The sequence below is a fragment of the Apis cerana genome, linkage group LG3, assembly GCF_029169275.1.
Source record: "Apis cerana isolate GH-2021 linkage group LG3, AcerK_1.0, whole genome shotgun sequence".
Taxonomy (NCBI): Eukaryota; Metazoa; Arthropoda; class Insecta; order Hymenoptera; family Apidae; genus Apis; species Apis cerana.
Window position 1 is genome coordinate 13,020,030 of NC_083854.1, and position 27,993 is coordinate 13,048,022.

At 36.5% G+C, this 27,993-nt stretch overlaps 1 protein-coding gene, 2 long non-coding RNA genes and 1 other non-coding gene across 8 annotated transcripts; 2 read left to right on the forward strand and 2 right to left on the reverse strand.

The window, feature by feature from the left end:
- The first annotated feature begins 14 nt into the window (after window positions 1–14).
- On the forward strand, window positions 15–27,986 carry LOC108001083 (protein crumbs). 4 transcript variants are annotated; one of them, XM_017061923.3, is made up of 19 exons: window positions 15–1,236; window positions 14,630–15,000; window positions 15,103–15,283; window positions 15,706–15,873; window positions 16,668–16,995; window positions 17,120–17,580; window positions 17,778–17,959; window positions 18,111–18,264; window positions 18,492–18,956; window positions 19,835–20,570; window positions 20,644–21,046; window positions 21,311–21,766; window positions 21,931–22,686; window positions 22,877–23,711; window positions 23,829–24,198; window positions 24,289–24,604; window positions 24,924–25,241; window positions 25,317–25,412; window positions 25,488–27,986. In XM_017061923.3, the coding sequence occupies exons 1-19, from the start codon at window positions 1,212–1,214 to the stop codon at window positions 25,713–25,715; spliced, it is 6,849 nt and encodes a 2,282-aa protein (XP_016917412.1). In that variant the 5' UTR covers window positions 15–1,211; the 3' UTR covers window positions 25,716–27,986. The 4 variants fall into 4 exon arrangements, with proteins under 4 accessions (XP_016917412.1, XP_028524125.1, XP_028524126.1 ...); XM_028668324.2 differs by lacking the exon at window positions 15,706–15,873; XM_028668325.2 differs by lacking the exons at window positions 17,778–17,959; window positions 18,111–18,264.
- Window positions 186–257, forward strand: Trnah-gug (transfer RNA histidin (anticodon GUG)). The gene has a single exon. It is a non-coding gene; the product is annotated as a tRNA-His (tRNA).
- LOC108001084 (uncharacterized) lies at window positions 5,164–14,630 on the reverse strand. 2 transcript variants are annotated; one of them, XR_009829275.1, is made up of 4 exons: window positions 12,342–14,630; window positions 11,570–12,251; window positions 7,240–11,442; window positions 5,164–7,138 (listed from the first exon to the last, which is right to left on the reverse strand). It is a non-coding gene; the product is annotated as an uncharacterized LOC108001084 (long non-coding RNA). The 2 variants fall into 2 exon arrangements; XR_001766637.3 differs by having other exon boundaries at window positions 7,240–12,251.
- LOC133665854 (uncharacterized) lies at window positions 20,621–21,311 on the reverse strand. The gene is made up of 2 exons (XR_009829276.1): window positions 21,177–21,311; window positions 20,621–21,107 (listed from the first exon to the last, which is right to left on the reverse strand). It is a non-coding gene; the product is annotated as an uncharacterized LOC133665854 (long non-coding RNA).
- Window positions 27,987–27,993: the final 7 nt, after the last annotated feature.

The following is a 27,993-nucleotide window of genomic DNA, read 5'->3' on the forward strand; positions in this document are numbered from 1 at the left end:
TAAAAGACATTTTCTTTTTATCATTATTTATTTATTATGCTTAATAATATTATAAAATTATACGTAATGATTTAATAAATATATTAAATAAATTATTATATAAAATATATAAAAAAATTTAATATTAATATACTATATGACATAGAAAAATATATAAAAAGATACATTCTTTAAGTCCTCTGATAGCCGTGATCGTCTAGTGGTTAGGACCCTACGTTGTGGCCGTAGTAACCCAGGTTCGAATCCTGGTCACGGCAATGTCTGACAAAATGACATTGTCACGGCAGAGGAGTTTTTTTTCCACCCAATTCTTTTCATATTATAATAATAAATTGATTTTCAATTTAATCATTAATTACATTTTTACATATTTATATATCGTACACTTATCAACCAATATTATATCATACACGTTTTACATCGTATAAATTAACATTTGAATTTAATATTTTTCTTTAAAATAAATAATTACACCACTATAAATATTTTTCTAATAAAAGATTTTATATAGTTAAAATATATATTATATAATTCTCGTTTTATTTTTGTATAATATTTTAATAATGCACACACAACACAATCCAGTTTATAAGTAACCTAAAAAAACTTGAAACTATTTAAAAATAATGAAAATATAAATTATATAAATAATTTTTGTTTGTATGTATTATTTATAAGTGTTCATGCGTGTTAATTTCAATAGTTAAAACGTTTAACATGAAAAATTTCAATATAGAAACATTGAAATTTAATTAATAAAAATTCAAATTGCTTAAAACGCGATCTGTTGATCCGCACCTGGCAGTAGGATCAAGAGAAAGATAGATATAGAAGCGATCCAGACAGTGTTAGTAACGACACAGGGCCGTAGCGTGCTAGTGCTGAAGTAAAGGTGCTTAGAGTCGGTGGAGGGAGATTTCACAATAGCAACCGACCGTTCTCCAGAAGAGCCGCAGTCTCGCTCGGTGTGTGTTTCTCGGTAGTCATAGTTGTTGCGGGTGGATGTATTACGTGAAGGAGCGAAGCGAACAGAATCGCTCTATAGTGCGTGAAAAGCATAAGCGTGCAGTTTTCCTAATTCAATACAAAATAAAAAGGACAGAGACGAGTGCGGTGACCGAGGATGTCTCGTGAGTGAATGTGCAACAAGAGACGCCGTAAGTGCGGGTGTCCTCGAATTCGATTGCAGATCTTTAGACCGGTCAACGACAATGCGGGCGCGATACGTCGTGGCAGGTGAGTAAGGCCCCGGGCATGTTCGCCATTCGTGCGTCGTTCTTACTCCGTGTTTCTCTGTAGCCCACCGCTACAGTCCCTACGGTCGCTTTACAAACTACGATCCAACACACGAACGTCAATTCTTTTAGTTTCATCAAATTAAACATAATTATTAATTATTATTCGACTATCCATTAGCAAATAATATATTTCTATCGATATCGAGTTTTTATCTTTCTTGTGGCGGGTAACCTATGTTACATTGTCGTTCAAATTTATACGTGGATCAACGCAAACGATGAACTCAGTAGCGTTGAATTTATGACAGGTGGGGAGACCGCCCTGCCAAACCGTTCCGCACACCTGATCGTCTACCTGAAGTACTGTTATTTCTTCGTGTGTACTAAGATAGACTAAAATAAATTTTTGCTTTGCTTCATGAAAATTCCATATATTTTTTAATCTTTTTGCCAAATTTTTGTTTATTTTTTTCTAATTTTTTTTTTAGTATTCTTAATTTTTCTTCGATTTCTCCTAATAATTATATATATCTTTCCCACAAAGAAAATATTTATGATTTTATATTTTATAATTGTTATTGAATACAAACAAACGTATTATGTAAAATAACGATCACTCGATCTTGCTCGGTGTGTTGAAATCTCCGCGACCGACATCGAACAACGTTCGAATTGCTTCGCAATTTTTAGCTTTGTGTTATTATTTTGATTTATCCAAGTATTGTTAATGTTAATATTTCAAAGGCAAAGGAACGAATTACGAAAGTCTGATCGATAATGTTGGTGCAATGACCAGGTAGCCTCATACTGGACATACGACTAAAGTAATTTAAAAAAAAAAAAAATACACAAAGATGACGATGATTTTTCTTTCGTTCGAATCAAACTTTAAAAATAAGAATGCCATGGATACGCGCAATCATTCGTGTAGAAAAAAATAGTGGAAAAGTTCATATTTTCATTTAAGTATCCGTATTAAATTCGTAAAACAGCCAGTAGGAATATCGATCGTCTTGCAATCTCATTGTGATATCTTGCGTTGTTCAACGACTTCCCTTTTACTAATTCCCTTACGAGGATAAATCAATGCATTTTTTTATTTAACGTCTGTTAATTAATTATTCTAAATATTCCAGATAATTCTCTTTTTTATAACATAATTCTTTTGTACGCATAATTTCATTCGCGAAAGCTTTTAAAACTTTCAACCAATTTTGAACAACGTTTAACAGATATCCGAGAACTAGTATCAATTTCGACGCTTTTTTCCCTTCTCGATCAATGCTAACTAATCTAATCGACTCTTGAAATCAAAGTTGTCTGTTGGAAAACTACTTCGAATTAAAATATGCATATATTTCGATGTTACGAGATCGTGATTTTTTCGTAAAAATTCACGTTTGGAAATCGTGCCGTCAAGCATAAAATTGAAACACATTTGAGGTATCTAGCTACTAGGATTTCCGAGTGAAGAAAAAACATACATATTTCGACTCGTCTAACGCAGGTGGAAGCCACGTCGGTGCATTAACGTTGATCCCTCGCTTCACGCTCAGGTGCGTGCCTCAAACGACACACGTATTCTATACACATACCAACCACTGCGCAGAACAGAGGTTCCACATTCGTCGTTATACCTGGTGGACGATGCTAGTCTTAATCATTTTTCTTTCTTCTTATCGTCAGCGTAAAAAGACTCGACTAGATTCCGTAACAAGTGCATCGTTTTATTTCACGTCCAAGAAATTTTACCTCGTCGAGGAACGACTACCGTAATATTCCCGATAGTTGTAATTCAAACGTTGAATAAAATTTGCGCAATTGCTCTTCGCCTCCTTTGCGAAATAACGTAAAAGGAGGATAAAAATCAAATTTATTTCATTCGAGGAAATCTTATCGATCGATTGCGATCAATCTTTCTACTGGAAGAGAAGATACGACGTTTATGAGAATCGGATGTTTTATCAGCTTTATCAATTGTAATAATTCGCAATTTTTTCGCCGATGTAATTGTTTCGAATTGAATTTATTATAAGTGCAAAAAATTTCCAAGATTCCAAGAATAATTTAATCAATCGCGCGTACACATTGTTCCTCTTTCGATATTGCGTACGCTCGTCGAATGTGGAACTTGGGCATTCCAAAAGAATGCATTTTTTCGGGATCATCGAAGCGCGACCAACGGAGAATACGGTTCTGCTTGTTTTATTTCATTTCTACGTTTCGAATACGGTTTTGCCGTATATTGTTCTTAACGATTATCTTCGCTCCTATATAAAATACGCTGATATAAATAAAAAATTTTATTCTTTCTCTTTTTTTCAGTCTCATTTTCTTTCTTCGTGATATTGTCTTTTGATTCTTTTCTATATTTTTTTTTTTTTTTTTGGAAAATTCTCGAACGCTTTAAACGTTGTAAATAAAATAAGAGCAACGTTTCGAATCATTTAACGAATTAAATATCGATACCATTGTAACGCGTAGAATGTCATAGAATCGGCAAGTTACATTCCTTTAACGGTAAGGTTTGATTAACTTTACTGTAACTGTATTAGTCATTACTTCCTGGATTCTCTAGCTTCCTTATACGCTTTGTACGAGGTAAACCGTTTTCTCTCTATTATGCCGCAAACAATTTTTATTATACATTATTTTACCTTTTATAAACGTTATCAAAATGGACGGTGCATAAATAAAAAAATCGGATCATCGCGTTAATCCCTAAATAAAAATATTCATATATTTTTTTTTCTTTATCGGACACCTATTATTTTACATGGCTATTATTATCATATAAGAATTATTTCTCTTTTCTATTATTAATTCTTCGTGTAAACTGTTTTTTTTTTTTGTATAAATATATTATCAAAAAATTAAATTATTAGTAATTAAGTAATAATGTCTTAATGTTACCGTAGATCCTGAAGATACTATGACCTGACTAGACCTGAAGAGATTAATAATATAAAATGTATGAAGTCCTTGAAATGTTCTTTCTCGAATAATATCACGAAATCAAAGTGTTATAATTAGAGAAGTATTTAATATATTAAAAATTATAGATAATAAATTCGATATGTTGTAACAATATATTTATTTATTTTTTCCTTTATCATCGAAACGGACATCTATTATTTTACATGGCTATTATTATCATATAAGAATTATTTCTCTTTTCTATTATTAGTTCTTTGTGTAAATTGTTTTTTTTTTTTTATAAATATATTATCAAAAAATTAAATTATTAGTAATTAAGTAATAATGTCTCAATGTTACCTGAAGATCCTGAAGATCCTGAAGATACTAAAATCAAAAAAAAATAATCTAAATTTTAAGAGATTAATAATATAAAATGTATGAAGTCCTTGAAATGTTCTTTCTCGAATAATATCACGAAATCGAGGTATTAAGGAAGTATTTAATATATTAAAAATTATAGATAATAAATTCGATCTATAAATTCGGATAGCTGTTCTAATTAACGAATTTATTAATCTTAAAAAAATAGAATAATTGGACTATTTGTAACTATATGGAAAGGAAAATTTTTTCTCATTTATATCAATATTCAGAATAATATAGAATTAAAAGAAAAATTTCAATGGACGAAGAAAATTTGTTCAAAATTTTAATTCTTTACTTTTCCTTTTTTTTTTTTTCAAAGCTTTCCAAGTATCACTTGGAAGTGCATGTTCGAAAGTCTGGTTATTATCAGAGAATCAAGTAGTAGAAAATTCTTGAATAGTTCTCGAGTTCGGTGAAAGGTTTTTTTTTTTCAAAGAATTCATGGGGACAGGACACTAGCGAGGTTCTCATGGGCCATGTGCTCAACGTTATTGTCTTTTCTATTTTCTTGTCTCTGGTTAACATTATTCGTAATCTCTTCTGTGTCTCAAAAAAAAAAAAACAAAAGGAAAAACCACAGTTTAAAAACGTATATTTTTTATTTTTTATACATATCCAAGCCAAATTAAAATATCGTTTACGAGAAGATATCAATTGTTGGCGAGAAATATTATATTGTAGAGATGGCTCCCTCTGTAATTTAATACGAATCAGCTGCGCGTTACGTGTAAATAATAATAATAATATATATAAAATAACGCAAAAACTATCGCGAAATAAATAATCCAAAATATTTTATAAATTTCGAGTCGGTCAAATGTTTATAAAAACGTGTTCCTATCCTGGCGAGTTTCGTCGAATGAACATTTGAAACGAATGAAACGTTTTTTGACGTTTGTCGAGGTTAATAGTAAAATAGTATCCTATATTATCGACAACAACCGCTTGGAGTTATTGAAATTGATCGCGTATCGGGTAGAAATTTACACACTTGTTCGATTCGATTAATTAAATAATTCGTTCGCGATTATAATTATTTACGCCTCCTGCGATTCGTTGGGTTTAACCAGACCGTATATGACTCATCTATGCACATACACCAATTAAACTGACGAACTATATATATATATACACCATCGCACACAAATAATTTCCATCGATCACACGCGTCATGTGCAGAGAAAATTTTATTATTTATTTAAATTCAATCTCACTTCACTTATGCAAACAAAGAAATTCTGAATCCTTTTCTTTTTTCTTTAAATCGCGATTAATTAAAATATTAGTTTTTCTTCCTAAAAATTATTATCGGAGAAGTGGTAGAAAATTCTTTTTACATTTCGTCCTCGAATAATCTCATTGAATTAGATTCTCTCGTTACGTGGAAGAAGAAGAATTTGTCAGCTTGAAAATACAGAAATTGATAGGGAAGAAAATTAAGAAAACGATAGAAAAACTGGTTTTCCGATCGACTGGAGCCACGCGTTCGATTAAAGTAGGGCATTGCAGCGATCCGGAAGACGACGTGGCCGGGAAATTAAGCGGCAGCATTTGCAACTATATTTTTTTTAACGTAAAATGAGACACACGTTGGGGGGAAAAAATCAAGTTCGGCGTATCCTTGTGCCACTTTTTCCTCCGTGCAACCGTGTGCCAGATTTTATCGTTACACGCAGCTAGGGAATCGAAAAAACGCGGTGCAAGTTCTACGTGAGCCGACGGCCAGTGATGATTAAAAATTGGCTATTTAAAAATGACTCCCTTTTGTGAAACGTATACACTTTGCTTGCACTTTGCTGGTATCGATACGTTTCACTCGAAAAATCGATAATTCCCTCTGTGAAATCCGTCGGACGAAACTTCGATAAATTCGTAAAACGATTTTCCCGAATTCCATTCGAGATGAAGCACACTCGGTGTTCTTTCGATGCGTTTTATTTCGTCTCTTATTCGATACTTACGTTTTCCGATTATTAATTGTCGATGAAGTAAATTTACAATTGATCGAAACGGAACGAAGAATGGGTTGGAAGAGAGTCGTTGAAAACGCGAGTTAAGTAAAATTACGATCTCTTTTCCCTCGAGCATCCTTCTCTCATCGACGCCTATTATATATTATGTGCAGCGTGTGTATATATATATATATATATGAAAGAGTGATGGTAGTCACACAAAAGAATCACCATGACGGTTTTTCCTCGGCGATATATTTTTTTCCTCCCCTCTTTTTAGAGCGTGTCATTTTTAAAAGCGAGAAAAGAAAACAATGGTAAGTGCGCGCGCGCGTACACGTACAACGGAAACGTGTTATTATTTCAATACGCTCAGAACGTTGCCAACCAATCTAAATCTTGGCGTTATTATACCCAGCCCTTCCCCTCTTATCTATCTTTCCTTCCACCCCCTTTCGTGTTAAAATATTTGGCACGTTACCAGATCGTTTATGATTAAAAACAAAAAAAAGAAAAAAGAAATCGCCGTTAAAGATTAAAGATCAACGTTCCACTTTGCTCTGATTATAAACCGTTTTCTCTTCGAACGTGAATTTTCGTTCCCTGAAATATTTAAAATATATTTGATATTGAGATATTAAGTAAATGAAAAGATATAGCGCGCGAGAGTGATGGTTGATTTATGAACCGTTCTGTTTTATCACCTTCTTCCATCATAAGGATCCCATCGTCAACCCTTATTATTCCCTCTTTGTTGGGGCTTATTCATAAAATATTCCTCGAGCTGCGTTTTTATTTCGTTTATGAAGAGAATTTTTTTAATCGCATTCAGTCCCCATCAAATTGTAACAGCTTTTCTCTTACATCGATTTTGCATCGTCTGGCCGTTTTTCATGTTGAGGAGCAAACTGTAAGACCTTTCCAAGTCCTTTCCATCAAATGGACAAAAGAACTTTGTTCGGGTGAAATCCAGGCTTCGTCGAAGGTCTATTGTCCTTAGATCAATTTTCGATGCACATTTTATAGGAAATATAAATAGAAAATCCAAGCCTCTCAGATTCGCAAGCCGTCAATAGCCGTGGAACCCAAACTTCGATCGACATATCCCATTCTGATCGGGTGATTACGTACCGTCGTCCTGGGAACGTTAATGGCATCCACTATCTCGTGGATTTTCAACGAGCATGGCCTTGACAAGGTCCGTATCCGCCGCTGCGGCCTTTGTCTTTCAAAATTCCCAGCTCTAAATCAATCGCGGATAATCGTAATACCATTCCCGTAAACGGTAATAAACCTCGTCTGCGATATCATTTGCACAATCACCTTTTTAAAGCAACGAACCATTACACGCCGCAAACGCTTCCTATCCGAACGGTGTAGAAAAATGTTTTAAAACAGACCGGCGAAACGTACTTTAAAACAGCTCCGAGACGACTGAAACCGTTGCCGTAAACGGCTAATAGATAAGGCCGCACGTTCGTATAAAAATAGCTAGTCAAAGTCATTCGTGGCGTGGCGCGAAAGAAAGTTATAGGACACTTTAGATAAATGGTCGAATCGCGCATCGAAAACAACGATTTGACGGGTGGTTGTCGTGGGTTCGGGTCGCGGTCACTGATCCATCCTGCGCCGATCGTTCTGCGCAGAAGCTGCGGTAAAAGTTTATACCGTTACCGAAAGAAGGGGAGAGATGTCGTGCGGCGAATATACACGCGGCAGCGTTGCTCGAAACGTGCTCGTCCCGAGGCGTCACGCACAACCGGAAGCTCTAGTAACGCGCCTTTCGTTCGGGATTGCAACGATGCACGCCACGTTATACCAAGGCCGTTATTCAAATCTGCTTCTCTCGAGGACGAGCCAATTCTTTGCGACGTCGACGTTTTGCCACGTTTCTTTCCATCCGTTCTCTCAAATATATCGCTGAGTAATTTCCATCGATTTTTATCTTATATCGTTATCTCGTATCTCTATGATCGTTATCTTACGTAACCTCGTTGAACTCATCCCAAGTACGGTATTACACGGAAATATTTCCGAAAAGCGTCCGCGTTTGGCTTGACCAGACTGGGGACTTTAAAGAGAAAATTCTAACGCGTCGAATAAAGTAAAATGCATTCTGAAAAAGAAAGATACGTTTCTTCTTTTTCTATCTTGTTTTTAATTATCAATTAATTTTGACACACGTATCCTTTATCCTTTCTTTTTTATTATTTTTTTCATCGAAAATCTTCTGTCTATCTGCGTTTGTGTGTAAAAAAAAAAAATTAATGGAAAAGAATGCGCGTCAAATCGGGAAAAGTTTTTCTCACAAAATTGTCGAGAAAGTTGTCTCCGTCTCGCAAACTCGAGCATCGCGCGCAAAGGTATTTCATAATTACGCGTCATTTCTATTTTAAATATAAGCATAAATCATATTAGAGAAAATGAACGAAATTCGGATCGTTTTATCGGAGAAAGTTCTTGGCTCGTGATAAAAATGTTGCGATTTTACGACTTGTTTCACAGATTCCTGGATAAAAAAAAAGAAATTAAGGGATAAAATTATTTAATGCCATCCCCCTCCCTCTTCTCGTTGCATTTAGTTCCGCTTTCTAAACGTAAAATGTTGTGCGCGACAATTTCCAATTTTAATTTCTTTTGTTCGTCGGAATCCTCGTTTATACGTGATATTCGATGACACATGGATATTGTTACGAAACGAATCCTTCGAACGAAACCTTGTCTTCCGTTATAAATAAGCAATAATAAACGAATAATATACGACGAATGCAGAATGTATAATATTCGCGTATATATCGCGTTTATTCAATTTTTCGAACGCAGTTTTCTTTTTTTTTTTTAACTCGTCGGATCCTCTTAAACGTCAACACGATCACCCGTTCGCGTTATGCAATCGATGCACGTCAATCAAGGTGCGTCCGTCCACTCGTGGCAAATTGTGTACACGCGATAAAGTTGAGCGCGACGCGGTCTCGAATATTTTTATATACGCGAGAGAACGAGATTGGACACGCGGTTGTCCGTCATTACACCCGCAGGAATCTAGTCGCAGAGTATTCCTCTCTCCTTCTCTCATCGACGCTCCATTTCCCTCTCTTTTTCCCTTCAAAATTTCCCTTCGAATTCCGGGCACTATCCCCTCCAATATCGTCCCTCTTCCGTATCATCCGTATTGCATCCATCCACACAGCCAATGGAATTCGCGTTATCCTTGCAAAAGAATTCCGCATTTGAGAACCGCTGCTCGAATGAATAAGATCCATTCTCTATCCAGTCCGATCTATCCACTAACCGATCACCGCGCTCGGACGGTATTATTTATACCGCTGCAACGTAATTCGAAGGGAATGCATTTTTCCTTCGAACGCTCGCTACTATCACGGAAGAACGTAAATCAATTACGTTCGGTACGACCGTGTCCCTTTCAAATTTAACCAACTCTCCTTCGCTCGCTCGTACGATGCGTCGTGTCGTCGCGCAAGGCCGCCGCTACCGCTCGTATCGGCCAAGTATGGTATTACATAAAATTGTGCGGCGCTACGAGGCTTCGCGCGTTGAAAGTTGCCGGGCGGAGGGCTCGGGAAAAGAAATCGAAAGTTTCTTTCTTCTCGTACCTGTTCTCGTCTCTGGTACCGAAGATCGATCCTTCGACTTTGGCGAAACGGCTATGCGAGATGAAACGCGATCCGGAGAGAATAGGGGAGGGGAGGAGGGAAGGATCAGAATTCCGAGAGATCGGATTCGATCGTTTCGAGGGAAAATGTGGAAAGGGAAAGGAAAGCTGGAGGGGAGGTGCCTAGACTCGAACGAAAATATCGTTTCGATTTCTCGTTCTCGACGGATCGACGATTATTCGAAACGAATGCAGAGGATCGAAACGAACCGTGGGAATATTCGCTCGATGAAACGGATGAAACGCTCGAGACGATTTTCGAAACAATCCGTATAGCGTGTAATCATTAAAATTCGTTAAAATTTCGTCTTGTTATGGTAATTTGAAACGGGCGCTCTATCGAAGAAATATATCCATTATTAATTTGAATAATTCTGTGAATTTTAATTCTGCGCTACGCCCGATCAAACAATGTTTGCAGCAAGAATTCTATATAGGTGGATAAGTGGGCGTAAGTGGATACATCTGGTGTGTATTTGTATGAGAATGAAAGGCAACGAAAATGGACGATCGTCGTTTTCTTAATAGATAAAATATTTATACAAAAATGACGTTGTAAATCGAAAATAATTTTGTACGATTGGAAGACCGTATATTTATCCACGTATATTTGTATATTTTGTTACGTTACGTTCGATATCGATTCGGATCGTCGAAAAATAGAAACGCGGTGATACGTGTGATATCTGTTTGACAGCTCATACCTATTAAACGAGCATGAGCTGTCAAAAATAAAAAGTGTATGAAAACAAATTATAAATTACAAGAAACTCATTTCCAATTAAAATTATCCAAATAGAATTTCCTCGACAATGAAAGAACGTAATTTACAACTATGTGCTTTATTTCTTCGAAATGTTTTTTTTTATATATCTAAAAAATCAGAATTGATACACAACAATTTGCATCAAGCATATATATAACATTAAAGATAATTCTTTAAATATACGTTACATTTTTTTCCTTCCCCCTCCCCCATATTAACACTCTCTAAAGTCTCTGAAATCATACTTTTCCTTCCCTAATTGGACTTGTACTTACCTCGCAAATTGTAAGTGAGCCACGAGGCTTAAACAGACGCGATTAAATTCTCGTTCAGTTACTTTCCTTCGACGATCCTTAGAGTTAACTCGAAATAGATTGTACGATAAAATATTTCGTGTATTCCAATAATTATATCGCATACAGAACTCGGTTGCCACTCGGTTAGAAATTCCTTATATACACGCGTACCCTATTACAAAACAGAATACAGAAGAGTGAGTCATCGAAAATATAACCTGTTTTTTCGACGCGTATCTAACGTTCTCTATCAGCGATAGATCACTTTAAATCATATATATATATATAAATTTGCTTACGTGTTATGATAATTATACGATATGACAATGTGAATATACATATTATTTTTATTGTTGTTACAAGTGATATATTATACGTTTGATATTATAACATTGATTAATCTTGAAATATAAATGGCGAATCGGAAAAAATATGAGAAGGCCATAAAAAGAGATAGATAAGATTGGATTTAATAATAAAACAAAGCATGCGACTACTGTAATATTTATACGGTGTGTCGGGCATGTGCCGCGATAAAAATTTGTTTGTTGAAATTCTGCGAAACTCTATAAAAAAATGTATCAATCGTATATAATTAAAACAATTATCGCGATTCCAAAATCGAATATTTCAACTTTTTTAAAAAAAGTATTGAACGCTTTTAATTACACTCCTTCGTTGAAACGCGTGGAATTTTTTTCTGTTTTTCCTTTCTTTTCTTTTCTTTTTTTAATATCTCTCCACTAATCGCTTACAAGCGGATACACAATATCGTTATTTTTAATAGATATATATCATTTTTATCCTCCTTTGTCCAATTAATTTATAATTGCAAAGGGAGATAATTTATCGATACGCGTTTTTTACGATCGACTATCTTTTCTGATTCTATTCTTTTCTATTGCCCACTGTCGTTGCTTCCATTATCTTTATAAGTGTATACACCTATTAGTGTACAGCATCTCGAGTGTAAGTAGCTTTCTGTAAAGCAACAAAGAAAGTTAAAGGAGAGAAGGCGTGGCAAGGCTCGCTCGATGCTGTTGAGTCATATAATTGCATTCATATACATACCAACAAATCTATTCACCGTGTTAAAAATGTTAGGAAACTCTAACCTTTGTCCGAATCTCTTCCATGCATGCTCTCTCGTAAATTTTCATCCCTCCCCTCCGAACATCGAAATATCGTTACAAAATATTCTTCTCCCATCGTTGACAAAACTTCTCTTTCTCTCCTCTACAAACTGTAATACAACTCGTAACACAACTTCTCGGGAATAAGAAGAATTCTTACCAAACATAGCAAACGAATCGTGAAATTTTACACAAAGCCTCTCCGATTCGTTATGCTTTCTAGCGGTAAACTTTCTAATATATCCAAGTAAAAAAAAAAAAAAGGAAAAAAAATATTACGAAATTCATTATTATACGAATTCTCGTATATATTTATTCAAATTTTCCAATTCGCGTTCTCATCTCGATCGACCGATCTCAAAAGTGTGACAAATACTCGAGGAATGAAACACTTCCGAGAAATCTTTCTCTCCGTTGTTCTGCGCGCAGAAGTGACTTCAATGCCTGGATAGCCACGAAACAGAGAACGGAGCGTTTCTCTATCGATTCATCGTTGCGCGGCCAGCCGCGCGTCACCATATTGGCCGTTGCGTTCCTCCGAGGAAAAGGAAGTTGCTTCCGGTTATTTATCGTTTTATCTCACGATCGCGTTGCAATACATGAATTTTCATAAACCGTTTCTGTCCAAGTGATCGAGCCTCTTCCCTCCCCTTCGAGAAGAAAGCTTTTCTTCTCGAGATTGAGAACAATAAATAATTCCCCCGTGCGTTATTACATTTCCTACATTCGAAGCACAATCAAACAAATCACCGGCCGAAAAACCATGGCCGAAAGTACATTCCTTGTTTTTATTTCATTTTATATTTATATGCGAATCGCGCAGACTCGCGAGTTCCTGCCGTGCGTCCATTCTCGAACGTGTCGCGTGCGCTCATGCGAGAGGACCGTGGAAAAACTCGTGGCGAGCCACCACGATGCGAATCTTAATTAAAGATACGCTGTTGCCGCGCTTCCTTCGCTCGATTCAATAGTTTCGTTACGATTCGACTTTCGTAATTTCTTCTCCACGAAAATTCTATATCCCCTTATCTTCGAGTTATCTTTACAACGATGCCGCGTCACGCGCAACATGTGATCGCGCTCTAAATCTATTCGAAGGAACGAATTAAGGAACGAATTGGGTTTCGTTTCGTGAATGGAATCTTTTCGATCTCCTCGAACGACTTTATTATCTCCGACGTTGTGTCACGATGACGCGGGTATCGCGAGGTGACAAATCCGTTCATTGTAAGAAAATGTAAATTGGAAAGAATAGTACACGTGTATATATATATGCGCGCGCGTATTCAGAAACGTATGACTCAAGGTTTTATTAAAATAGAAAACGGGGAGATAGCGTGCGTTTTTCTATTTAGCATAGAATGAATGGTTTAGAGGTAGAATTTTAGTAAGAATGCCATTAAAACTGGTTTTAACTTAATTCCTATGCTATTGTTAATTATTTGAGCAATTTCAAATTTCTCGTTAACGACGTTTTGGTAATTTGGTAATTTTTCCTTTTCATCAATTAACGATACACAGTTTTCCGATTAAATAAATCTATCGTACGAAACGAAAACACTTTAAATTATAAGTCGAAATGGAAATTTCTGTTCGACGAATTTTTCACCATAAAATAATCGTCCGTCCTAATCGACAGTCTCTCCTTTTCTAACCTCTCACTACCTTGCCTTACGCTGTGTACGTCTCATGCATTATTTAACGGTTATCATCGATTCCCTCCTTCGAGTGCAGTGCACTTCATAAACCTAGCTCGTTTATAAAAGTTTGCAAATGTTATTCTACTTTTAAATATACAGAGAATTGGATAATCAAGATACGTAAACGAGATATAAGAATATAAATATGAATCGTGAATAATCGTTTCACTTACGATATAAATGAAATAAAATAGATACAATGTTTAATAACGTTAAATCAAATCCTTCCACGTTATTCGACTAATAACGACAAGAGAGATTAGAACGAACGCGCGTACCATACCATCGATCATAACCTCACTTTTTCGGTAACCTGTAACTCTCCCGAACGATCGATTAGAAAAATTATTCGACGATTATTATTCGATATTTCCCTTTCTTCGTCAAAACTATCACTTTCTGCTATATTTATTCACTCAGGCAGTAAATACACTTTGTTTTTAGCCACATTTAAATTGCTATACGTCGACGTAACACGCGTAATCGAAACTCTACTCGCAATTAATTTCAGTTATTCGTTTTTCAGTACTTACAAGTTTATTAGTAGTGACCGACGAAGCGCCCCAAGATATCAGACACAAGAATCACGATGAACGCCCCAGAGAGGCTTATTTCAATGGATCGGCATTCCTGAAATTGAGCTCGTTCGTATCTGTGCACAGGCACAGCGGCTTGAGCTTTCGAACATGCGAGGGCGGCCGACTCTTCGCGCAGAAGTACGACGAGGACTCGATCAGCCTCGAAGTGACACCGGATGGACTTTTGTTCGCGGCGATAGTCGAGCAGCAGAGATACAAAGCGAGATTGAACGCCAGGCTGTTGAACAACGCCTGGCACAACGTCAATCTGTTCTTTCGACTCGGAAATCTCACGTTGAACGCTGCGGGCCATACCCAGGTAATTATTTTCTTCCAAACGCCGCTCTTCCTTACCGATCGATTCATTCTTCTCGACTCGATCGTACGTAATTTCTCGTATCTCTTAAATTCTGCCCATCAGGTGATCGCCAACGCGACTTACAACGCTGCCATTCTCACGTTGCCCGATTACGATATGAATGGCTCCCTCGTCGTGGGAGAAGGATTCAAAGGATGTATCCTGCAGGGCCCCGGAATTCTTTTTAACGACACGATGAACAACGGGGCAGTTTTTGGCCCCTGCCCCGCGGAAAATAAAGGATGTAAGGATATTTCTCTCTCTCTTCGAAATTGAAAATTCCCCTCTTCCCCCTCGTGCAAAAGGAGAAAAAAATGTAAAGATATATACGGAAATATAGAGTACACCAAGTATATTATCGTAGTTATAGATCATTATCTCTATTCCATACTCGGGTGTACAATTGCAACGAAAAGTTGAAACGTGATATTATTATTATTATTTTTCTCTTTCTCTCTCTCTCTTTCTCTCTCTCTAGTAGACTATGAATGGAATAGAAACTTTGAAATTATCGCACAGTATCAGTGTGAAGATCACGTTTTTATTACATTGTTTCGACTCGTGTCTCCTGCGTGAATTTTCAGATTACACACAGTGTGCGATCGTGCGTGTATCACTTATACAAATAGCAAATTGCATGCCAGATTCTCGTACGAAAACTTTCAGGTGGTACGAGCGGACTTAACGGTGGTGTAGGATCAAGCGTAATCACCACCATGGATTTCTGCTATCTCGAGCCATGCATGATGCATGGTAAATGCGTGTCACGGCAGGATCGTTACGAGTGTCACTGTTACGCCCGATATTCAGGCAACAACTGTCAAATTGACAACGGTTAGACATTGACGTCGAATATACGGGATTTTGGCACCGAGTGAAAGATAGAAAGATAGATCCATGGCAAATCATCGAAATATAATTCCTTTATTTAGTAATCTTGTCTCTTCTTGTTTTTGTTCTTCTTCTTGTCATTTTTTTTTTCTTTCTACAAACACATCGACAAATTCGAATGTTTGTGAACGAAATTTCCATAAATGAAAATAACGATCGCTCGGCCATGTATTCTCTTTTTAGATTTCATTTTAATAACCTTGCACTGAACTTTTTATCTTTCTTTTCTAACGTTTCATCCGCTGCCTAGCTACTTGAATTTTACATTAAAACAACGCTTGCAATAATAATATCGATACAATCCCTCTAAAATTTCTCGCTCCGATGTTCGACTTTCAAAAAAGAAAAAGAAAAGAAAAAAATATATATATAGCATGCCAAATATGAGATACGAATTTATAGAACAAAGCAAAATCTAAAAAATATTACTCCTTCTCCTAATTTTTTCCGATAAGAATCGTAATAATATTTCCACCGATTGTTCTCATATCGATTCTCATATTCACCGTATCTTTTTGTTTTTATCTCTCCCTCTCTTTCCCTCCCCCTCCTTTCTCTCTCTCTCTTTCTCTCTCTCTATCTCAAAGCATGTTTCTTACCAAGGCAACAGGTGTTTGGGCTTTCAAGGGCGCTGGCGTCGCACTTTTTTTTCCGCTGTACTAAAATCGCTACTCGACCGGCACTTCGAGCCGTCGCATAAAATCGTAAAGTCGTATTTATCGCGATAAATTCAACAGGTCCGCCATGCTTGAGTGGGCCATGCCGGAACGGCGGTACGTGCAACGAGGATATAAAAGGAGATTTCAGCTGCGCGTGCAAGCCGGGCTTCACCGGAGTTCACTGCGAGTCGCAGCTCGGCGTACGGCTTTGCGAGCAAAGTCCGTGCAGGAACGACGGTGTTTGTTTAGCGGTGACCGAGACCGAATATAAATGCGATTGCCAGCCGGGATGGAGTGGAAAAAATTGCGAAACGAATATCAACGAATGCTCCCCGAATCCTTGCAGGCACGGCGGAGTTTGTATCGATGGTATTAATAATTATACGTGCATATGCGACAGGACAGGGTAAGTTTATACTTTTTCTATTCTATTCTATTTACAAAGAACAATTCGTGGAAACGTGTTTATATACATGTAAGACGAATAAATAACAATGAAATTTATCATTGTCATCGCGATCGCGTTTCAGATACGAGGGTGCGAATTGCGAGGTGGACATAGACGAATGCTTGGCTAATCCTTGCTTGAACAACGGTGTGTGCTACGACAATTACGGCGGTTACATATGCCATTGCCCGAATGGTTTCGAGGGGCAAAACTGCGAGTTGAACTTGAACGAGTGCTTGTCGAATCCTTGCAAGCACGGCGCCGATTGCGTGGACGACGTCGGCTCGTATCACTGCAACTGTCCGCCCGGATACGCCGGCCGGCACTGCGAGCTCAGAAGTTTGTGCGAGAACGCGGCTTGCCCCTCGAACAGCATCTGCGTGGAGGACGCGCACGGACCGCAATGCGTCTGTAATCCTGGCTACATGGGCAATCCCCCGAATTGCACCGTCAATTATTGCGCCAATAATCCGTGCAGCAACGGGGGTACTTGCACGAGCAACAAAGACGGATTCAATTGCACTTGCCCGCCGGAATGGAAAGGTAAATAATAATAGTAACGACAATACGCGACAAATGTTAGAAATTCAAGTATTCACGCTGTTTGTCTCTATATCGTATTATCGTTTTCTTTTTTTTTTTTGTAACTAACCCTTCTTTTCCCGCAAATCTTCCATTTTCGATTACGTGTTTACGATGCTGCTGTTACGTATGTACGTATTTACGCATATGAACATCAGGAACGACATGCCTGTCATCCGCCTCGGATTGGTGTTCGGCTTGTTACAACGGAGGCAGTTGTCTCGAGACGCGTTTCGGTATTATGTGTCAGTGCCCAAGATTTTGGACGGGACCGCAATGCAAGGAACCGATCACCTGTCGCGATCTACCTTGCAAACAAGCTTCCGCTTGTCACGATTATGTGAGTGAGACAAAAAAATTTGCAAATCGCTTTGCATGCATGCCATGATCCACCCGATTAATCAACCGTGTCGCCTTCTATATATATACATATATATATATATATCTGTATGTGGCCTCTTGCTTTGTTTGTTACGTCTCGCTCCGTACAGCCCGGCGGTTATTATTGTACCTGTGAGCCAGGATGGACGGGACCTGAATGTTCCATCGACGTGGACGAGTGTTCCAGCGATCCTTGCCGTAACGGCGGTATCTGCATTGATCAACAAAATAGCTATTATTGTCAATGTCTTCCAGGATACACCGGTAATCATAATTGATTCGCAAACGTTTCTTTTCCTTTCTTCTCGCGCACAAAGTAATTACTCTTTCAAATGTATCAAGTTCGTCCATCCAATTTATCCCACGACTTATACATCCGTTATTCGCGACATACAATAATAACAACTTTTCATCGAATATTTTTTTGTAGACTTTCTTCATCGATGATTCATTCGAAACGTAAATTATTTATTACGTATTGTGATCGTCAGGTAAAAATTGCCAGATCAACGTGGACGAGTGTTTGTCGCAGCCCTGTCAAAATGGCGGCACTTGCATCGATCGAATCAACGGATACATATGTAACTGCACGAAAGACTTCATGGACGAAAATTGCGAGCGGGAGTACAATGCTTGCGCGGCAAATCCTTGCCACAACAACGGGAACTGCACGTTGATACCGAGATCTCGGCGTGAATTTGTCTGCGAGTGTCCACGTGGTTTCGAAGGGAAAACTTGCGACGTGAACGTGGACGATTGTATCGACGTGATATGCCCCGATGGGCAGGTTTGCGTCGACGGTATCGCCGGTTACGAGTGCAAATGTCGCGAGGGTTACAGGGATCCCAATTGCACTCTTATCGTCGACCATTGCGCGACAGTGTCTTGTAACAGCGGCACGTGCGTAGATCTTGGAGATCAAGGATATGAATGCAAGTGCAAGGATGGTTTCCAAGGTAGATCTCGCTAGAAATGAAAAGTTAATTCGCTTCGTTGAATGTGATACGTGTAAACAGTGTCCCAAAATTTAAGCAAGAAGTAATTTTGATAGAAAACACGAATTTATGATTAAAGATTGTGAATTTTTTATCGATTCGTAAAGTATAGGTTATGTATGGAATTGTATATCCACGGCTTTGCCGGCGGTCTTTTGTTGAAACTTTCCATGACCGTATTTTGCATAAATGTGGCTGAATTTCGATGACACAGCGTTCAATTTCCTCCTTCGAGGCGTTGTGGGTGGTCGTGGCATAAATCTTAGATTTCAAAGAAGAAAAAAGTGCAACGGTGTTAAATCGCACGATCTGATCGGTCAATTCTGATCACCAAAATGAGAAATTACACGAGAAAATGACAAGTACAGTAATTGAATCGTTTCTCGTTATGGCACATGGCATCGTCTTATCGTCCATATCTTGCAATTTAGGCACAAAAAATTGAATCATGTTGCACGATTGCACCAAACAGTAACAGTTGTGGATGCATTTGTTTCCCAACAATTACTCGTGGATTTTCTGAACCTCAAATACCACAATTTTATCTAATAAACCAATCCATCAAGATAAAAATGAATCTCATCACTGAAGATGATTTTGTTCGAAAAACAATATTATTTTTAAAATAATTGCTCAACAATGAAAACGCGTTATTCTTTCGTGTAGCGCTTCATTTTTAATAATCTTGAACTGTCAGCTGTCATTTTTTTTTCGTTGGCAACACTTCACCGCATAAATGGCGCAAAATTCAAATCTTGCGTGAATTTTGAGACACCCTTTTTATATATATATGTACATTGACATCGATTGTATTCACATTTTTTTTCATTTTTTTTCAGGAAAATTTTGCGACGAAGATGTGAACGAATGCAACGTGGAGGGCAGTTCCTTGTGCAACAACGGCATTTGCGTAAATACAGACGGCAGCTACAATTGTTTCTGCAGGCCAGGATTTTCCGGGGATCACTGTGACATCGACATAGATGAATGCTTGTGTGGCCCGTGCAAGAATAATGCCACGTGCATCGACGGTATCAATACGTTCGAATGCCAGTGCCCGCCTGGTTACTCCGGAAAAACGTGCGACATGGACGTAAACGAGTGCGAAAGTGATCCCTGTTTAAACGGTGCAACTTGCGTCGATGAAATAGCCAGTTACATGTGCATCTGTTCACCCGGTTTCCGAGGGTTAAACTGCGAGATAAACATCGACGATTGCGAACCTTTGCCGTGTTTAAACCACGGCCAATGCATCGACGGTATAAACAATTATACCTGCGACTGTAGCAATACCGGTTTCGAGGGCGCGCATTGCGAGAAAAATATCGACGATTGCCGATCCGGCCCATGCGTGAACGGCGCTCACTGCATAGACGATATCAAGAATTACAAATGCCAGTGCTACGCTGGTTATACCGGGAAAAATTGCGAAGTCGATATAAACGAGTGCGAGAGCTCGCCCTGTCAATATAACGGCACTTGTTTAGAGAGATCCAAGATAGAATTGTACAAGAGCGACGCGTTAACGTTACCTTCGATATTCAATCAAGAATTCAGTTACGCGAATGCGAGCGGGTAAGCATTGTGTTGTGGGAAAAGAAAGAAAAGAGGAAATATTCCGAAAGTTTCTTAAAAATGTATATTTCAGGTACGAGTGTCTTTGCGTACAAGGTGTTACGGGGAAAAATTGCGAGGTAAATATCAACGAATGTGATAGTAATCCGTGCCAAGCTGGGACCTGTGTTGATCGTATCGGTGGTTACACCTGCGAATGCGACGAAGGATACGAGGGTGATCATTGTCAACACGATATCGACGAGTGCAAAAGATATTCACCCTGCGAGCATGGTGTGTGTACAGATGGAAGGGCCGATTATACTTGCACTTGCGAGCCGGAATACGGCGGTAAAAATTGTTCGGTGGAATTGATCGGTTGCCAGGGAAACGCTTGTCAAAATGGCGGTACTTGTTGGCCTTATCTTGTCGACGAAACTATACACAAATTCAATTGCACTTGTCCCAACGGATATCACGGAGAAATTTGTGATTACGTGAGTTTCGTTTTTTTAATCTCCAATTTTCTTCTTCTTTTCTTTTCTTTTTTTTTTTCTTCTGAAAGAATATATTCGAAATTAACGAATTATATCATCAAATTGACTTCGCTTGTTTAATTGAAATTACACTTGTTGTATATCTTGCACAAAAATACGCGACACAGAAGAAGGTGCGTAGATGTAAAAAAAAAAGAATCAATGTTTTTTTTCCAACTTCCATTTATATATTTTCTTTTCTCTTTTTTTTTTTTCTCTTCGTAGGTAACAACAATGTCTTTGAACGGCAGCTCGTACGTTTTAGTAAACACTACTCGAGACGAAGGATACGATATACAATTTCGTTTTCGAACGACGTTGCCAAATGGATTATTAGCTATCGGGAAAGGATCGACGTTTTACATCCTCGAACTCGTGAACGGCAAATTGAATTTGCACTCGAGCCTTTTGAACAAATGGGAGGGCGTGTTTATCGGCAGCGGTTTGAACGATTCTACTTGGCAAAAAGTATTCGTCGCGATCAATGCTACGCACTTAGTGCTCTCAGCCAATGAGGAGCAAACGATCTATCCAATCAGTTTGAACGAGGGTTCCAATTCAAATCATACCTCTTTTCCAATGACTTACGTTGGAGGTACCACCAATTATCTGCGACGGTTGACTCACGGTCCGTCTTTCTTCGTCGGTTGTACCGAAGATGTCGTTATTAATGGAGAATGGGTACGTTCTTTAACGCAAAGTAAAGTATAAATCACGAATAATCAATTTATGGAAAAACTTTTTTCCTTTCTTTTCTTTTTTTACGCAAAATTTTTCAACTGCATAACCATACATTTTGTACTCAGAAAAAAAAATATCTTTCACCAAATATTATCACCATCCAGGTATATTCCGGCACCTTGTTGAAAACGGTGTACATGGAGGATATTGAACCGGGATGTCCACGAGAGGCGCAATGTTCACCAAATCGGTGTAAAAACGGTGGTGACTGTACAGATAGATGGCGTGACTTTTCCTGCAAATGCGAGAGGCCATATCTTGGCCACACTTGTCAATACAACATGACGGCGGCCACGTTTGGATACGAGAATATCACCAACGGATACGTGACCGTGAAAGTGTCGGATATGGCCAGACGAGCGGTTAGATCGATCGTCGACATTTCCATGTTCATACGTACGAGACAAGACAGGGGCGATATATTTTATCTTGGAACGGAAAATCCGAATCCGCAGACGGATCTTAAACCTCAAGAGAAAACGTACATAGCGGCTCAACTGGAGGGGGGCGAGTTACTTGTCAGGATTCAGTTCAATGGTACGGAAGCTTACACGGTTGGCGGTGTGAAATTGAACGATGGAAATAATCACTTGATACAAGTGATCAGGAACGTGACGTTGGTACAAGTGAAAATTAACGGTACCGAATATTTCCGGAAAACTATCAGCGCTTCTGGCCAATTGAACGTAACCGTCTTGTATTTGGGCGGTTTGCCGCAAGCATCCAGATACATAAGACAAGTCGATAATCGTCAGATAGAGGTATCCCAAGCTCCTCAAGTGAACTTTAAAGGAATCATTCAAGATGTTCAGATATCCAACGGCGTCGAAACTATGGTCGTTGAATTCTTTCCTTTAAAGGTAAAAAAGAGTATAATTCACTTTTCTCAAAATTTTTCTCGTTTCTCAAAAATAAAAAGAATCGCTTATTTCAAAATTTCTGCATGCGCGTTTGATCGAATTAATCGAATTACTCGATAAAGTTATTTAATAACGATAGTAAAAGAATAATAATAGTAATAAAAAAATAATGTTTTATATCTCTATATAGGCAAACGATATTCCCACTCCGATACAATTTGGCAACGTGACATTTGATTATGAGAAAATTCTGAAAGGCGTGATATCCGACAACGTATGCGTGAGTAATCCATGCAATCACAATGGAACTTGTCATATCACGTGGAACGATTTTTGGTGTCAATGTCCACGAGGATACACCGGAAAAACTTGCCAAGAGATGGAATTTTGTCAATTGCAAGATTGTCCCGCTGGATCGAGATGTCAAAATTTAGACGATGGTTACGAGTGCATAGCCAATGCCACTTTTAACGGAGTGACCACTTCTTTCACCTATGTTTATAATCAAGTGGAAGAAAAAAATGTGACGGATTCGACAATCGACACTATTCAAATTACGTATCGATCGAATACCGGTGGCACGTTAATGCATATCTCGCCTCGTATAGGCGATCAACATTTTACCGTTTCCGTTTATAAAGACAAGATTACGGTATCTTGGCGGCTAGATTTACAAAACGAAGGGATATTGAGCTTTGGTAAAACCGAGGCTGACGGCAATTGGACATCTATAGTGTTACGATTGAACAACAATTCTATGGAATGCGGATATGCAAACTCTAACGACGAATATGCATCTCATGTCAGTCCAAATTTTAGCTTTCCATTGTGGTATGATTTGCTAGTTACCGGAACAGTCACTCTTGGCGGGCTTGGCTCTATTTTATCAAATAAACACAGTTACATAACAATCGGTTCTAATAAACAGAGCTTAGAAAACAAAAGTGGCATTAACGAAAATTCGATAGATTTCACTGAACGTACCACCTTGACTACAGCTTCTCCTCCTTATAATATAATGTCAGGTAATGTAAATAATCCATATCTTTGTGAATAAATAACTGAAATAGATACGTAGATTGTAGATATATGTTAGAGAAAAATTCATTTATCTTTTTTATTAGAAAATAAATATTTTACAGGAGAAGCTTTCAAAGGATGTTTAGGCGAAGTAAGAATTGGTAGTATGCTTTTACATTATTTCACGTATGAAGAAGTATATCAGAACGCTAATTTTACGCCATTAGAATATTTAGCGTTACAAGAAAATAATTCAACCTATCACGATAGTATTGGATGCCAGCTTTGTTTCGATTCAGATTGTAAAAATAATGGGTTTTGTCTGGACAAAGCAAACAGTTACATTTGTGAATGTCCTGCGGGATATACAGAGGACGATTGTTCTTTTAACATAGATGAATGCATTAATAATAAATGCGAGAACGGAGCAACGTGTATCGATGGAATTGCTAATTACACGTGTATATGTAACAACGGTTGGCAAGGATGGTTGTCAGTATATAAAAAAAATATTATTGAACGATAAATATTGTAATAATAGTTCGTTTTATACTAAATAATTTTTTTTATCTTTTATTTTAGATGCGATAGCGATATAAACGAGTGTGTAACTCTTAGTCCTTGTCAACATGACGGAGTGTGTGTAAATCTTCCCGGATATTTCCGTTGCGAATGTCCTGATCAATTTACCGGTGAACGATGTGAGATTTTCCGATTAATTACTTGTGAAAATCAACCTTGCAAAAATGGTGGCAGTTGCACGGATATTATCAATCCGCAAACTGGTGATAATTTCACTTGTACTTGTACGACTGGTTACGAAGGTTCAATTTGCGATGTTCCTTATTGTATTGGACAAAAGTGTCAAAATGGCGGCAAATGTGATTTCTTATATCAGGTATATCTAATATTTACTTTTTTCTTTTTTTTTTTTTTTTTTTTGCACATATAACTCGATTTACGTTTATTTATTTTTTCAAATATTTTCCAAATATCACTTTATTTGTAAATTCTATCGATGTTTGTAAGTAACGATTACTTGCATATTTTGTTATTATATTGATTGATTGATAGAATTTGAAATGAAAAAAAGACAAGAAAAAATATAATATTCTTATTGTTAAAGAAATTATTTTCTCTTTTTCTTTTTTTATAATTGTAAAAATTTAATGCGTAAACATTTGTAAATCGTAATATCTGTTATTTTAAATTATTAGACACCTCGGTGCACCTGTTTACCCGGCTATTCTGGATTGTATTGTGAAATTAATATCGATGATTGCGCACCAGATGCAGAAGGAAATGTACCATGTAAAAACGATGGAAAATGCTACGATGGTGTAAACAGTTTCACTTGTGATTGTAATGATACCGGCTATACAGGGCCCGATTGTTTATTTGATATAGATGAATGTTCACTTCCAATAACAGATTGTGGTCAAGGGCGATGCAAAAATTTACCAGGAACTTATCAATGTATTTGTGACCCAGGTTACTGTGGATATAATTGTGGAATGATAGATCCTTGCAAACCGGTATCATTTTTTTCTATCATATCCTTCTTATTCGATATAGTTTCTCATATTTTATATAATTTATCTTATTAACAGGATTATTGTCAAAATGGAGGTACATGTAAATGCGGAGATAATGGTGGTTATAGGTGTGAATGCACGCCACATTATACCGGACAAAATTGTACAGAGGCATGTTTTAATATTCTAAAATGAAATCTCGTTTACAATTAATCATAATGATAAATTTTGTTTTCCATTTTCCAGACGGAAAACTTTTTGGGTAGTCAAGCACTCGATATAGCGGTAATTGTTGGCCCTATCGTCGGATGTCTGTTTATTATTGCAGCTGGTTCCTTAGTTGCATTATTTATGATGGCTAGGAAAAAACGAGCTACTCGAGGAACGTACAGTCCAAGTGCTCAAGAATTCAGCAATCCGCGTGTAGAAATGGATAATGTGATGAAACCACCGCCAGAAGAGAGATTAATTTAAAAATATTTTTCTGCAACGAAGGAACACAATATGAATGTTTCGAAAAATCCTAGTCTATCGATACATCGCTGTCACAGTTTTGATCGATATTAAAGAGATGAATCGAAGGAATCGATCTTTCGACAAAACTGTTTTCGAACGGTCAGTGAAAATATAAGAGGTTTCATCGCGCGTTTTCTAGTCCATGCTATTTTATCAACTATCAAATTTACATAAGGAGTTCAATGTGAGAGCAATTTAAGGCATGATAACTGATTTTGAAATCAATCCGAAAGCGACGCTAAAGATGAAACGTATCAAAACTGCCTATAAAATTGACTATAACATCAAAACCAAAATAAAATATATCATGTATATTACTAAAATTGTTAGAAAAATTAATCGTTAAGAAAATTTATTTCTAAAAATTATATTAAAATGAAGAATGTACTATGAAATTTATATATTAGTCAAACAGTTAATTTGAACAAATCAATTAGCTATACAAAGTGTACTTAAGTGTACTTAAAACTTCATTAAGTGTCCTTAACTTATGAGCAATACTCGAATGGAACTCCTGAGAAACGAGACCCGTCCATTTTAGTGCCTAATTGATCCTACTTAAAGCTTTTATTTATAAGCAGTAAAGCATTGAAAATGTACATTACGTTAAACATCGAGATCTCTAAAGCATAATGATATTCATTATTATTGTTTTATTCGTTAGATTTCAGGCAATCATGATACAAATATTATTAAATATTAATATAATATAATGACACGACTTATCGTGAAAATACCGGAACTTTGTAAAAATATTGTAAAGCAGTGTTGTCCAATGACTGGCATCTCCTTACACGGCTTTCTTCCCTTCCACGCATTGTCATTACAGAGAAAAGAGAGTTCAACAAAAACCAAGAAATCTATACAATATCTCTTTTTTTCTACCTCGCTTTAAAAATAAAAGTAAAAATAAAAGGACAAAGCGCGGGAGTAGAAGTAAATCGTTTTATTAGCGAATAAAACTTGATTATATTATCGTAAAGAGTAGTTATCACGCTACGTGTTAATTATTATGCATTTGTAAAGTAAAACATACTACTTCATTTTGTACATAGATTAGATTATATGTTGAAAAAATTAATAATAATTTTATTCATTAGCATTTTATATTATATAATATAGTATTTAATAATGAATATTATTTTGTATGTACTTACTTAATATCACGACCAAAGTAATAAAGAAGAATTTTTTTCTTGTCTATTAAAATATAAATGATATAAATATCATAAAATCATAAAAAAAAATATGTTGTATCAATATTTTTAATAGTCAAGAATAATTGTTCTTTAAAAACAAGAGTTAATACATTAATTGTTGGTATTATCTTTTTAAATATATTAATAAAACTTTCTTTTCGTCTTATAAAATCAAAATTAGTACGAATATCTATTTTACATGTTATTACATCGCAAAAATAAAATTATTAATCACAAAATATACAAAGTATTAACATATTTGAGAAACATTTTTCAACGATCAATTCTAAAAGCTAAAAAAACATAAAAGTGAAATAATATTGAAATAAACACAATAAAACTAGTATACAAGAATATCAGTTAAGATTTATTTATTAAATTGTAAACAATTTAAATTTACGTTATGATAAAATAAAATAGAACTGAAATCGGTAATATGAACGGAAATAGAAATGTTTCATCTAATGGAAATTTAAATTGTTTATAATATAATAAATAAATTTGAGTATTTTTGTAAACTGTTATATATTATTTTGATAATTTTATGTTTGTTTTAGCCTATAGAATCGATCCAAAAATATATCACGAATATATTAATATCTTGTATTTGTGATATAATGATAGAATATTGAACATGTTTATTATAAACACGTATGAATGAAAATCAAATATCAAATGAATGATATGTCCATTATAGCAATCTAAGCTAATCCAATCTAAGCTAATCTAATTATTTAATTTAATATCAATCAAAAACATAATTATAATTGTGGATAGCTAATTTTTGGATTGGAAAGATAGAAATGCTCATATTATTGTAAGTTATAAAGAATAATTTTCTTTCAACGTGTATTATAAAATGAATATCATTAATGTTTTCTGCAAGACTGAAATTTTGGGTACTAAGAAATACGTGTGCATGCGCTTTTTATGTGAATACTTATTTTGTGTCAATATGCAATATTGTGCATATAATTATTACAATTTGAATTAAATGTACAAAAATAATAAAAAAAATTAAATATTTCAATACAGCA

Bases quoted from the DNA above. Each gene is read 5' to 3' on its own strand.
- LOC108001083 (XM_017061923.3), top strand. From the start codon at position 1,212: ATGCGGGCGCGATACGTCGTGGCAG. The intron at 1,237-14,629 runs GTGAGTAAGGCC...TTCGTTTTTCAG, and splicing joins GGCGCGATACGTCGTGGCAG to TACTTACAAGTTTATTAGTA. The intron at 16,996-17,119 runs GTAAGTTTATAC...ATCGCGTTTCAG, and splicing joins TGCATATGCGACAGGACAGG to ATACGAGGGTGCGAATTGCG.